This window comes from Eleutherodactylus coqui, chromosome 4, assembly GCF_035609145.1.
Source record: "Eleutherodactylus coqui strain aEleCoq1 chromosome 4, aEleCoq1.hap1, whole genome shotgun sequence".
NCBI lineage: Eukaryota > Metazoa > Chordata > Amphibia > Anura > Eleutherodactylidae > Eleutherodactylus > Eleutherodactylus coqui.
This window is the reverse complement of record NC_089840.1, coordinates 69591739-69606447: the sequence shown is the minus strand read 5'-3', so window position 1 is coordinate 69606447 and position 14709 is coordinate 69591739. Positions and strand designations below refer to the sequence as shown.

Genomic DNA, 14709 nt, shown 5'->3' with positions numbered 1-14709 from the left:
TGCAGTGGAACAGAAAATAGTAGCAATGGTTTAAAGTGACATGGAACGGGTTGAAAATCAATATTTTGTCTTGAAAAGATCTGCTGATTACATTTTTTCTTAGAGAGTTATGGTCTTTCTGCAGTCAGATTTGATTGCCCATTCACTTTGTTTCTTTTGTCCTTCTGTGGAAAATAGAGATGAAGAAGCTGCAATCTTTACAGTAATCAGAAAATCTTACAACATTACTTAAATCATTTTTGGTACTTTCAGATTTTCCATATGTATTTCAGTCTGGTAGGATATTGTACTTAAGCTTTAAAACTCTTTGGGGGGGATATATCATCACCGGAATTTTTTATGCCAGTTTTCTGGCAGCTTTTCTCCCCTTCTACTGTTTAAAATGGGACAAATTTATCGAATGTCACTCAATGTTGATAAAGTTTTTGCATCTAGGCAAGAGATGTGGAGTTGCTTTTTATGCCACCCACCTACTGGAGCGAGATTGTGACAAATTTGCAACTTTTTGAAAAGTTTAAATTCCAATATCTAAAAACCTCTGTCCACTCAAACCATGCACACTTTTCTAGACACTTTTTTGAAAATTGGAATAAGAGATGTAACATTTATTATTTTTTGCTAAATCAATAGTAAATTCATCTAGATTGATTTGCACAAAAAAGGCACAACTTGTGAAGGAATTATGGCGTAAAAACTGTAATAAATATGACTAGAGATGAGCGAGTATACTCGCTAAGGCTAACTACTCGAGCGAGTAGTGCCTTAGCCGAGTATCCTCCCGCTCTTCTGTAAAGATTCGGCTGCCGGCGCGGGTGACAGGTGAGTTGCGGCTGTGAGCACGGGGGATCGGGGGGAGAGAGTGAGAGAGAGATCTCCCCTCCGTTCCTCTCCGCTCTCCCCCGCAGCTCCCCGCCCCCCGCTGGCCCCCGAATCTTTAGAGACGAGCAGGAGGATACTCGGCTAAGGCACTATTCGCTCGAGTAGTTAGCCTTAGCGAGTATACTCGCTCATCTCTAAATATGACCCTTTATGTTTTTGTTGCCCTACATTGCCTCCCTCATCTCAATCCACCACCCAGCCCATACCCTCCGCTCTGCTAATGAAATCAGATTAAGTGCCCCTTTAATTCGAAACACTCATTCCTGCCTCCAAGACTTCCCCAGAGCAGCAGCAGTCCTCTGGAACGCACTACCCAAAACTATCCAGGCAATCTCTGACACAAAAAACTTCAGGAGTGCTCTAAAAACACACCTCTTCATCGAGGCATACCATATCCCTTAAACAAAACCCCTCTGTACTACACCTGATAACATGATCCCTGTCCTACTAACTGCAATCACTGCTAGCCGCAATCAACCGCCTGCTGCAGTCATACTGATTCAGCCACTATATGGCTTAAGTCTGACCCTTGTTTATGTGTATAGCACCCCACCTCGCTATACCATGCACATCTCCCGCCCTTTCGCCTTCTGTATCACCCCCATGCTACAAAACGACACACAAACCTCGCAGGTCCAGCGATATGCCCGCGACTCATGAGGTTTTGTAGCCCATGTTTTCCTATGGAGCCTTCCTCTCTGTTGCATCGCATCACAAGAAAACGCGGTTTGCATGCGATGCGATGCAACTTTGACAGTAGCAAATGTCAGCCAATCACAGCCAGCGCTTCCAGCAGTTGGGGATTTTTCATTCCCCGGCCAGAAGATGAAGAAGAAGATTAGTGCCGGGACATGGGGAGAAGATGTGGCGGCGCCCCAGACAGTGTGGAAGAGGTGATGTATACTTTTTTTTTCTCCTTTAGTTACAGCTTATTTTCGGGGTAGGGCTTATATTTCAAGCCCCCCCCTCCCCCCCCGAAAATCCTCACACGTGATGCTACAAAGTCGCGCGATTTTGTAGCGTCACATGCGACTTTGTAGCGCTACAATGTGATATCGCCCGTGTGAAGGAGGCCTAAATGAGTGCGATGTAGATCTGATTTTCACTTGCCAGTGTAAATACAGCATAAGGTCAAAAGTATCTGAATATCCGATCATTACATTTACTTGTCTTTAATGAACATCTAACTTCAAAACCATGAATATATCAATAGGCACTTGGCGATGGATTTTGTTGCTATAAGAGTGGTCTTGCGAACAGGTTTTTTTTTTCTAGATTTTTATATTTCCCATATCTTTTGAATCTACAGTACTTGTGGTTTGGGCTAAAAAGAAAAACTACATGAAAAACTTTTACAGGGTTTTCCCAAAAATTGCTATGCATGATATAACCCTAACAGCCCCTTGAGGTCTTGGCTACCACTAGCCTCCTGGGCCTACCTCTACCCTTTCTGCTAGATTTTGGAACACAACTGCAGTGATTCATGCTTATTCAACCACAAGTACAACATTGTCAACGTCAAGCACTAATGTCTGGTGGGAAGGTCAGGTCAGAAGTCATTATTCCACTTCATTCCATTTCTTTAAGAATAAAGTAGGCAAAAATGACCAAACCTTACAGTACAGGTACAGCACTATCTACTTTGTCGTGGCTATGCCTAGTATTGAAGCTCTATCCCACTCACTTGAATGCGACTAAGCTGCACGTAGGGCATGTGACTGATGAACATGACAATGAAGACTGAGGAAGAGGCACCCTCAACTAGCTGATCAGTAAGGGGCTCTATCATTGGTCATTAGCATTTTAGTCTTTGAATACCCCTTTAAATGGGGTTGTCCAGTTATAAACTACTTATGGCCTATCCGCTGGATAGGTCATCAATAGAAAAACAACATGGTTCCATTGCTCAAGACTCCCAACGATCAGTTGTTCACTAGACCTCTGCATTCATTTCTGATATCTACAGAAAGTAGACTGCTCCGGCCCCACTGCAGAGACTAGGCTTGGTGCTATAGGCAAAGTTCCCATTGAAATAATTGAGAACTTGGCCTGCAATACCTGGCCTGGCCATTACAATGAGAATGGAGCTGTCTGCTTCCGGTAGACACCAGCTCAGTGCACAAGAGCACTGGCCTCAGCGAAAAGCTGATTGGAAAGAGCCCGAAAGGATGGACCCCGCATCGATCTATTATTGATGATCTGTCCTTAGGACAACCTCTTTAATAGTGAAGTCTGCTAGCAGGTTTTTTTTAATGCTGCATTTGTGTTATGAAAGTTACACCGGACTTCTGCTGGAAAATGTTGCAAAACAAATTATTTTTCAATTGGCAGGTTCGTAAAAGGGAGGTGGCTAAAAGAATAGTAAGAATGAACCAATTGTATAAATGACACATCCTAGCGCAAATAACTGATGTAAATGTATGGCAGTCATTAGGTGGCTAAAAGAGACAAGGAAGCAGCATAAAGGATGGACGATGAGCTCATCCCTGATCACTCAGTGTAAATAGCAGCTGTTCAGTACTGAACAGCCGCTATGTTATGTCAATGGAGAGGGGTGGGGGAGTGAAAGGAGAGAAATCTCCTACAGCAGCTCTGCTGAGAGCCAGCGATACTAGCTCCCGTGTATCCCGTGTACGAGAGCTAGTATGTGCGGGGACTAGTGTTGGGCGTCGTTTGCCCGACACTTGTCCCATCTAAATAGGCCTTAAGAGACAAGGTACAATTTCCATTGTTGGACTCCATTGATTTTTTTATAGGGTCTGACCAGCTTCTGGCATCATGGATTAAATTTTCCCAGACTAAATAGTGCAACATGCTGTGCTATTTTGTCCTGTATTTCATGCTGGATCTGCACCATAGGCTCTGAATGGTGCCTTCAAAACAGATATGAACATGGCCTAAAGTACTGTACCTAGAGAGTTGCTGCAAATCCATGATGCCATGTGCACCATTTTGAAGATTCCGTTTTTGCCAACACTACTGATACATTTTCCCATCATGTCCATAAATGTACATAAACTTATGAGTCCAGAGAATAGGTACCAGCATGAACCACATTATACATGAATATGTCTTGTCAGTTATTCATACTTGAATGCTTCTTCATTGTCGTCTTTACAGTTTTCGTGGAGGACTGGATGTAGCACATGGTCAGACGGGCACGGAGTCCATATACACTGTATTCAGAGAGAAGGAAATCATGTTTCATGTGTCAACTAAGTTACCGTTCACAGAAGGAGATGCCCAGCAGGTGAGGACTTCAGCTGAGCTCCATAAAATATTCTGCTTTTGTACTTATTTAGTATTTAATCCTGGGAATGTGCCGTAGAATATTGCAAGCGCTGAACCCCTAATATCATCTGTAGCTTGTAAATATGGGATTGTTTAGTAAGGTCAAGCTATTCAGACCATCCCAGATCCCTCAGTCATTGGGGACGTTTCTGAGCTCCCTTTAAATCAAAGATATTGTATATCTATGTGTCAATTTAGGGGTATTTTCTGGTCACCTACTATTGATGATGACCTATCCTCAGAATAGGTAACCAATATTGATCTCCGGAACCCCTTGCTTGGGATCCTCAGCAATAAGCTGATAGTTCGGTCTGTTACCAGTGCAGCGGGGCCAGACTTCATCATCAAGATCAGAAGCCTAAGCGTTATAGAGGGCTTCACTCCAATTAAAATCAATGGAAGTGCTGCCTGCTATTATTGCATCCAACCCCGGTATGTAATAGGAGGCTTCATCTCCCATTGATTTCAAGGAGAGACAAGCCCTCTGACACTTTGCAATGATGACGTCTAAGTCCGCTGCACTAACAGTGGGCCAGATGATCAACTGATTGCTGGGGAGTCCCAAATGGGGCATCTCCAGTGATCAACTATTGATGACTTACCCTGAGAATAGGTCATCAATTGTATTTGACTGGAAAACTCTTTTAACATAAAGGGCAAACAGACCCACTCATGACCCAGTCTTCCACTAACAGGTTAATAAAGCAAACAATTTATTGATATCATCTTCAAACATACATGTTAATACCTGACATATGTCTTGCAAATCCACAGTGCTGTTGTAACATTGATTTGGGCAGTAAATGGGGTGCTACTAGCAATATAATACTGGGGATAGTAGCGTCCGGACACCTAATCTCCAATTTCTACTCTGACAAGGCACACCGTGTGCCACAACATGTTTTGCTGCCTCACATCATCATCAGAGGAATGGGCCAAGTGTATAAAGTGCTAGACAGCTAAGGATTCTGCAAGTTTTTGAGGTTTTGCTTCATCACATTTTGACAGCCCACTTTCACATTTTTCCAATGACATTTCCTATGTGTCCACCCTTATCTTGGATTGAATTTCATTAAAGACTCCAATTCTTTTTGATACTAAAATGATACATTCTCAAGCCATCAAGGAGAGAGGATACATTGAATTCATACTTTTTTTTTTTTAAACTTGAAAGCCTGTTGTGACGGGTGGCTTCTGTTGGACGTACACATTTAAAAAAAAACTTTGCACTACATGTACTGGGATGTGTCAAGTAAAGGACCAGGTTAAGGGAGGACACATCTGTAGCTGTGTAAGAGCTTATTTTTGTTTTAGCCTTGTGTGGTGCAGTGTAAGCTCTCGCTCATGACCCGAAGGTTGCAAGTTCAATCCCCGCATGGTTCAGGTAGCCGGCTCAAGGTCGACTCAACCTTCCATCCTTCCAAGGTCGGTAAAATGAGTACCCAGCTTGGTGGGGGGTAATAAATAAAAACTTGCCTGAAAGCGCTGCAGAATAAGTTGGCGCTATACAAATAACAAGATTTAATTTAACAAGATTTAATATTGGGGCAGAATTACTTTTTTTGTGTCAAAAAATGCCCTGCATACTGTGCGCCACATTTACTGTGTATTTCTAGGCACTTTTAGACACTTTTTTCGACTTATCCAAAAAATGGGCATGGCTTTGTAAAAAGGGGGCATGCACTAAATTGTGGCAAATTGCACCAATTAACAGGTTGTAGAAACTTTGGTTAGACTGTTTTAAAACTTGATAGATTTACCATCCAGCATGAGTCACTGTGCTGAACTGCACATTTTAAGACTCTGCCTTTATAATAGTTTGCACTGTTTAACTTTTAGACAGCAAAGGTAAATCTGCCAGTTGTATTTTCCTGAATTATAGTTTCCCACATACTTCCCTGTACAAATGTATGGTTTAACCCTTTAGGTACCAAGTGAGATAAATTCACGGCGCTTTGTCCTGGGCTTTAATCATGGCGGATTGCAAAAGTACAGCACAGGATTAAAGCTTCTGCAACCAAGCAGAAGCAGGTCGGGTCCTCGGCTGTCATACACAGCTAAGGACCCACAGGAGAAAGGAGAAGCTGTTTTTAACTGCTTCTGCCTTCTCCTTTCCAAGCTACATAGCGCTCAGTGGAAAAGTATGAAATTAAATTCCAGCTGTACCTTGGAGAAGGCCCGTGTTTGAGTGTTCTGTTCCACTGGCAGAATTTGTCCTTTGCAAAATTTATGACATTGCTTTTCAGACAAGTAGCGTATCTGCTGTCTCTCTTGGCATAATTTTTGATCAAGGAAACCTTATGAGGGCCTTCTTTTGTTTTCAGTGGCAACCTTGTGCTACAAGTGACCCTCACACCATTGTTTTCAAGATGTGCAGCTGTAATTTCATGCAATTTAAGGGGATTTGCCTTCATTAGGGACCTTCTGGAGGAAAAATTAGTGAAGCTGATTTTTACTTCCATTGACTTTAATGGGAGTCAGAATCGGGCATTGTGATTCACGATGATTTTGGTGAAATTGGCTTGATCCCAACCCAAACTGATTATTCCACTAATTGCTCATCACTACAGAAATGTTCAAAGCTGATTTATATTGTACCTTGATGTGAGCTGATTATATTCCATTACTTACATGCTACAAGTCAGCCAAACACCAATTGTAGTTGTTTGAATGGTACCATGTAGAGATGAGCGAACATACTCGGTAAGGGCGATTTCGCAATCGAGCACCGCGATTTTCGAGTACTTCACTACTCGGGTGAAAAGTACTCGGTGCGCTGTGGGTGAGCAGGGGGTTGCAGCGGGGAGTGGGGGGGGGGAGAGGGAGAGAGAGAGGGCTCCCCCCTGTTTCCCTCTACAACCCCCCGCCCCACAGCGCACCCGAGTACTTTTCACCCGAGTAGTGAAGTACTCGAAAATCGCGGTGCTCGATTGCGAAATCGCCCTTACCGAGTACGTTCGCTCATCTCTAGTACCATGTGTTCAAATTGTAGAAGCACCATGAAACCACATGATGGGAGTATCTACAGTTATCATTTCAGCAGACTATAGTAGCTGAAAAAAATGGCTTGGTTATATATAAATAAGTTTTCTATATATGATAATTAAGAATGGATCTGCCTATGATACCACTACATAGGGTAGGGCAGCATAACTTGATGACCGATGCTATTAGCCACAATACTTTTGTGCTGTATTGGCTAATAGGAGAATGGTCCTGCCTCTGCACTATGCTGTCCTTTACATGGCCCCCTGTGAAAACACCCCAGGTTCACATAGTGCAACTTTTGACGCAGTTTTTCATGCGGCTTCTCTTCGCTACAAATAAGGAGAAGCAGAGTTGAGTCACATTATTAAGGCCACCAGCTAAATTCCAGAGTAAATGCTGTGTGCCGCACAGACAGCAGCAAGATAGTCTGGAAGTGAATCAATTAGGTGTTGGTAGGTTGCCTTAGGTATCTGGAGCCATGATGACTACAGTGCATTTCACAGTTGCTGGAGGGTGCTCTCGCAACTATTATTGGACATTTCTAGCCATATGAGATGTCACGCTGTTTGCTGGAAGATCCCATCCACCCTAGAGAAGACAAACAGCATGTATGGGTGAACATGATCTGCATGGATTTATAACCATAAGTCAGAGTGCCTTCCAGATGGATGAGCGTCCCAGATAATGCCATGAATAAATTCCCCAGACCGAATTGCTGCCGCCACCAGCTTGTTTTCTTCCAGCAATGGTTGCTCAGAGTTTTATCTAATCTTTCTCACCTGACACACCAATCTCCATCCCTTCCGTGAGGCAGAAAACATGACTCATCGGAGAAGGCAACCCTTTGCCAATCAGTGGTCCAATTCCGATACTGCCATGCAAATTGAAGCCTTTTCTTTCGATGCACCTTTGTTATCATAGGCGCAGTGACCATCCTACTACTTCAGAGCTCCATACGTAGTAGGGTTCACTGAACTCTTGTATTAAACACACATCTGTTAGCCCCTGGTTCATTTTCATGGTGAGGTGCTCCACTGTAGCATATCGGTCGTGCCTTATGCACCTACGCAGCCAACATTCGACTCTTATATCAAGGGCACGTGATGCGCCACAGTTTCCACATCAGTTATTCCCATTTGTCCACTTATGATACACTTTCACCACATTAGGATGCGAACAGTTCGCAAACTGCACTATTTACGAAACACTGCCATCCATGACCCGAAAGCCAGTAGTCATCCCTTTTTCCAACTGTTATGCATGACGAGTGATATGTGAGCAGATGGTCTATCACACACCTTATATACCCACCAAGCAAGCCCACGACACGTCACTTCATTGGCAGCATCATGGGCTGACGTCAAAAGTAGGAGGTGGTCATAATAATGAAACTCGACTTTGTGAATGTCTTTCCTTTACAGCTAAAAGTTTCATTAAACTTCTTCCTAGCTTAATATCATCAGCATTCTCTACCAACACAATGTGTTGTGATCAACATACCAATGAGATTAGTGAATAAACTGCGAATTATTAATTCATAAGAGGCCACCACTTTACATTCGCATATTCCCTGCAGTGATAAATAATTGTTTGTATTTCTAGGTAGCCATAAAGTAAGTTTGAAATATCTATTCATTTTTGTGAGTAGCTTATCATTAACTATGAACTCCAGGGATGATATTAAAACCCTTCACAGTGAAGGCATATAAAGTGAATTAAAGTTAACTTCTGGAAATAATAACTTCACATGACATTATTACTCTATAGTTAGAGCTGCAGAAGGAGAGTCAGTACAGCCATCATATTGAAGTCTCCAATCTTTCCTTTACCCCCTACATCCAATTTCTTGCCCAAACATGTCACTTGCACCTCAACTGGCAAACTGGCTGAAGCAAACTTTTCAAAAGTTCCCTATATACTAACTGTTACGTTATGGTGAGAGTGAATTGTGAATGATTCTTTTTTGTGTACATGTAGAGGGACTGGTGTGGTATGGAGCATTATTACACTGTCTTTTGGAATACCTAAGGTGCTGTCTTTTGGAATACCTAAACCCCAGTCAGTAGAGCAGGGGCTTTTGGGTTCCTTCAGGCATATCCCTTATTTAACTTGTCGCATCACCTCATTCTGGACATTTGGCGGACACCTAAAGTAATGGAGAGAACTTTTATAATATGTACGGTGTTAAGAAAGAAGATATGATCTTTGTGTACTGTTATGGCCTCGTGCAATATATTTAGTGGGAGTCCAATATATATAATGACATGAAGGTAGGAGGTGGCAAATAACAGGAGAGTGAGGACTTAAATGGGGAAAAATTGGCTTTTATCAACTGTTTTTTTTCCTCCTTCCTCTGGTTCAACATTGGGAGAAATAGGCTGAACTGGATGGATATATCTTTTTTTGGTCTAACATACTTTGAGTATAAAAGGGCAGTCATAGTAACAGTCTCCTGTGCCCAATGTAACCTATAATACTCTGATGGCAGCTCTGAATGCACTGCAAAATCTTCCACAAAATACACAGCTAATAAGCGACTCTTTTGCAATCAGCGACCATGTCTTTTGTAGTGATGCCAATTAGGGCTCAGCATTGCTCCTTTGGAAAAATGCATTGTGATTCTGCATGTAGAATTACTGACTAGTATGCAGCCAAACTGTTTCAGCAAGGCTTGATTGTGACTCAGTTCCTTCTCATGGGATGCAGATTAATTGACAAGTCAAAGCGATCCTTCCCATATAACCTATTAAGGCATTTTAGCCAAAGTAGCAAAGAACTAATGTTGCTTTCCTCAACTTGCCCCACCACTTATGCTTGCGACCCTTTTCCCTCACACCTCCTCTGGTCCCTCTCCCCATTTGTCATCTCCCACCTTACTACCATATTCAACCTCTCTCTGACGTCTGGCATTTAAATCCTCCTCCTCATTCAAACATGCTATCACATTCCCACTGCTAAAGAAACTGACTCTTGACTCGCCCTTTGGTGCTAACTACCGACCCATCTCAAATCTCCCCTTCATCTCCAAACTATTAGAATGCCTGGTCTACTCCCGCCTTATAAGCTGTCTATCGGAGAACTCTCTTCTTGACCGCCTATAGTCCAGCCTCTACCCTCTGCACTCGGCAGAAACCGAGTCAAGCTTGACAAAGTCTCCGCAGGAAGTTGAAACATTGCTGCTCTGTTCTACTCTGTTTTGTATATGGATCAATAAAGAAGTACTAATTTGGATGGCTGGTTGTGCTGCTCTGCTTATGCTTTGATTTGATGGACCCCTCCTCTTCTCCATCTACACAGCCCCTATTGGACAAACCATCAGCAGATTTGGCTTTCAGTATCATCTCTATGCTGATGACACCCAGTTATACACCTTTCCTGTGACATCACAGCACCATTGCTTCAGAATGCCACCGACTATCTATCCGCTGCTTCTAACACCATGTCCTTTCTCTACCTAAAAATGAACGTCTCAAAAACTGACCTACTGGTGTTTCCTCTCTCTGCTAACCAACCTCATCCTGACATCTCCATCTCCGTGTGTGGCACTACCATAACTCCCAAACAGCATGCCCGCTGCCTTGGGGTCATATTTGACTTTGATTTTTCCTTTACCCCCTACATCCAGTCTCTTGCCCGAACATGTCACTTGCACCTCAAGAACATTGCTTGAATCCACCCTTTTCTAACCATGGACACATTAAAAATGCTCACCGTTACCCTCATACACTCTTGGCTCGATTATTGCAACTCTCCAGTCGCCTCTTGTCCACAGCCAGCAATAAGAAGGGAGCTGGGTGGGGTGAAGCTTAGCTCCACCCCACCCCATTCCCATTGCAAACAGCCAGAGGGGAGGAGAGAGGAGGAGAGAAGGGGGAGGGAGTTTAGCAGTCACACTACTAAACTCCCTCCCACCACCTTTCTCTGGCTGCTGTCATTGGCTCCCATAGGAGTCTTTAGCAGCGGCCGACATATTCCGGGCAGAAAGATAGTTCCAGGACTATCTTTCCTGCCTGGCATAAAAGCACCCGGAGCTATATTGGCCAGTCAGGCACTTTAAAGCCACGGGAATACGCCTGTGTGATCTGATTCATTGGAATCCAATGCATCAGATGGTAGCATATATCGGCGGACCGTGAAAACAGCGGCCAATATACGCTCATGTAAATAAGCCCTTAGGATGCTCTCATTGAGGGCTGCAAAAACATGGGGACGCATTCTCTTTAAATGTAAATGCTGTATAAATGTTGTAGCCTGCACACAAATGCAGCCCATAGATTTTCCATAGCTTAACTGGAATATTGACCATGTAGATAACTGACGTAAACCAATTTTACAGCTTATCTGCTAATATGATAATCAGGGTTTTACTACTCTTTGCCATCCAACTAAAGCTGGGCGCAGTAAAGAGGATATATCGCCAGGCAATGACATCTCCAACTGAAAATTGCCAGTGCACTTGGCCACAAATACTAGTAGCTTTGGCAAGGCTTCGCAGTGTGACTTATCCAAAAACCCATCATACTGTACTTAATCAACCAAAGGGCTTCACTTTTCATAGAAATCCAGTAAGATTTGCAGATTAAAATTGCAGTCAACATAACAATTACTATATATATATGAAACTGTATTAAGATTGCTAACATTTTGCAAATGCAGAATATTTTTCACATTTCTGATTGACCACCCAGTCTTTTACATTGTGAATATTAATCAGTATCTACAGTGTGACTAAGCAGGTGTGACACCTGTGATACCCACATCTTCATCTGTTCTCCCTCAATTATTTCATTTCAGCTGCAGAGGAAAAGACACATCGGGAATGACATAGTAGCTATAGTGTTTCAGGAAGAGAACACTCCTTTTGTTCCAGACATGATTGCATCAAACTTTCTGCATGCGTATATTGTGGTGCAAGTGGAGAATCCAGAGACGGACTGTACAGCTTATAAGGTAATGTATGGCACATGCAGATATATATATATATAATATGGGGAAGCAAAAGTCTGGACACACCCGTTTATCTGGTGTGATAATTTAAAAAAAATTACTTCCAATATGTGAAAGTATTAGTTGGGAGGGGGGCCGTGTTTTTTGGTGAAGAAGATGTTTTCGACAGCTATTTTGAACTGTGTCATATTAAATTCAGCTCAGGTTTTTCAAATTGGAAGGGGGTTATGTGATATATCTGTCTTAGCTAAAATTTACTCAGAAAGACAATGGAAGTATCAGTTTTGTCCTATATTTATTGTTTAGGAGTTAAGTGAGGGCAAAGTTGGAAAATTGTGTCTGACATCCGGGGCCTTTTGATTGATAGATCACTTAACAGTGAGAACTACCGCCAGATGTTACAGGATACCGTATTCCTATCTGTGCTCATTGGGAACAGGGAGCTTTGGGGGGACCGCAATAGGGCGAGGATGTTGTGTGTGAGTGGGAGGTAGTAAACGTTGTAAAGATGTTACAGGATACCATATTCCCATCTGTGTTCATTGAGAACAGGGAGTTTCCATGCTACTCTCAAGAGGATGTGCACTTTGCTTTGGCTGTACGCAAGTGACTGGATTGCAATTCCTGGGCACTGGACGGGGCGAAGAGGTCAGATAGAATGGCCGGCAAGGTCGTTGGATGTAACGTCTTTGGACTTTTAGCTCTGGGGCCACCTAACCCTTTCCCTCCCCATGACGTAAGGGTAGGTCATGGGAGCGGGGTACTTCCCACAAAACGACGTACCCTAATGTCATAGGGATAGCGTGAGATCATGACAGATCTCGTGCTATCCGGCAGCAGGAGCCAGCTGTCCGTGATAGCCGGCCTCCCGCTGCAACAGCGGGGGTGCATCAGAGATGCGCTCCTCGCTGTTACCCCTTCCCTGCCGCGATCTACATGGACCGCGGCATGGGAAGGGTTCACGGAGGGAGCGTGCTCCCTCTGTGAAGTTGTCGGGCTCTCGCGATATAATCGCAGAGAGCCCAGCTGGTTGTCATGGCAACAGGATGCCAGATACCGCCGTCCTGTATTACTGCTGCCTGTGATCGCAGTAATAGGCGATAAGGCATTGCAGGAGAGAAGTCCTGCAATGCCTTATCACAGTGATCATCAGTGCTACAGTGTAAGTCCCCAGAGGGACACAGATGGTGTAAAAAAAAAGATAATAAAAATGTACAAGGAAGAAAAGTTTTAAAAAAAAACCTTTTCAGGTGCTTTTTCTCATATTAGCAAAAAAAAAGGTAAAAATAAATTAAAATCCCACATATTTGGTATCGTCGCGTCCGTAACAAAGTGTACAATAAGTTGAATGTGCTTTTTATTCTGCGCTGTAAAAAGCGTAAAAAAGAACCGCTTAAAAACTGAGGCAAAATGCTAATTCTCTCTCTCTACCCCCCGCTACCCCCTGCTGCCCAAGAGCGATGCTCTTTCGAGTAACTGCCTTATCCGAGCATGCTTGCTCATCTCTAAATATAGTCTTTATACCCAAAAATGGCACAATCAAAAACTACAGTTCGCGATGCAAAAAAACAAGCCCTTATACGGCCGCGTCAACAGAAAAGTAAAAAAGTTATGGCTTTTGAAAAATGGAGATAAAAATCCGCCAAAAATCATTGCGTCCTTAAGCCCAAGTTAGGCCGTGTCCTTAAGGGATTAAAGACCCTTGGGTATACGGAAAAAATATGTAATATAGTTCATCTGAAATGGCGAATCCTACAGCACGGTGAAGAAATATCATCTGCACTTCTGTAGCATGTTCGCAGAGACTGGATTAAATGCTTAATATATCAAATGACCTCTTCCCATAAAAAAAACCTGAGCTAAATTCAACATGCCAATGTTCAAAACGGACCCCAAAAATGTCTAGCTTTTTGCCTCTTTAGGAAATAAATCATATTGTCTTCTGAATAACAGAGACCTACAAGCTGCCCCTGTGATATTTTCTGCCTGTCTTGTTTTCTCCTTGTTAAATTGTAGCATGTACTGTGCAAGAGAAATTTCCGGGAACTGTTGAGCAATTAAATTGACTTGGTTTGAAATATTGACTTTTAACATTACCAGGGTGGTTACAATGCCTTGTCTGCTAAGTCACATGAGGTCTGTCTAGGTCGTCATTACCAACAGCGGCAAGTGAACAGGTGGCATTGGCTGCTGACCAAGTCAACTGAATGAAAATAAGATATTAAGGATATGTAAATGGTGACTTGTTAGAGGAGAGCTGTTACATCAGCCAGGCTGATTATTTCTTTTTTACATCAACCTGACCTTTCTGGAGGCCTTTGACTTGATTGCCGCTGAACTGCATACAAAGAAAGAAAAAGAAATATGAAGCAGAATTGGACTTCCATTTGCATTTACTATAGCAACTGCAACAGATATTTCAACTTTGTCTTAAAGGGAATCTGTCATCTCCTATGAACCTCATAAACTAAAGTAATGGCCTCATAGGAGATTATACTTGCCTTCCTTACTGTTCCCTCACTGTCTGCCCACAAAGCTGCCACTCCATGCATCTAGTAGACTACTTATGCATGTACATATAATGATAGGACTGGTTCTCTTATA

The 14709-nt window shown here is 42.8% G+C and overlaps 1 protein-coding gene across 1 annotated transcript in view; it reads left to right on the top strand.

The window, feature by feature from the left end:
- Positions 1 to 14709, top strand: part of RAP1GAP2 (RAP1 GTPase activating protein 2) — a 188584-nt gene that overhangs the window by 114450 nt on the left and 59425 nt on the right. The window contains exons 11-12 of the mRNA XM_066599625.1: positions 4000 to 4129; positions 11953 to 12108. Coding sequence (XP_066455722.1) covers positions 4000 to 4129; positions 11953 to 12108 — 286 coding nt within the window. The remainder of the gene's footprint in view (positions 1 to 3999; positions 4130 to 11952; positions 12109 to 14709) is intronic.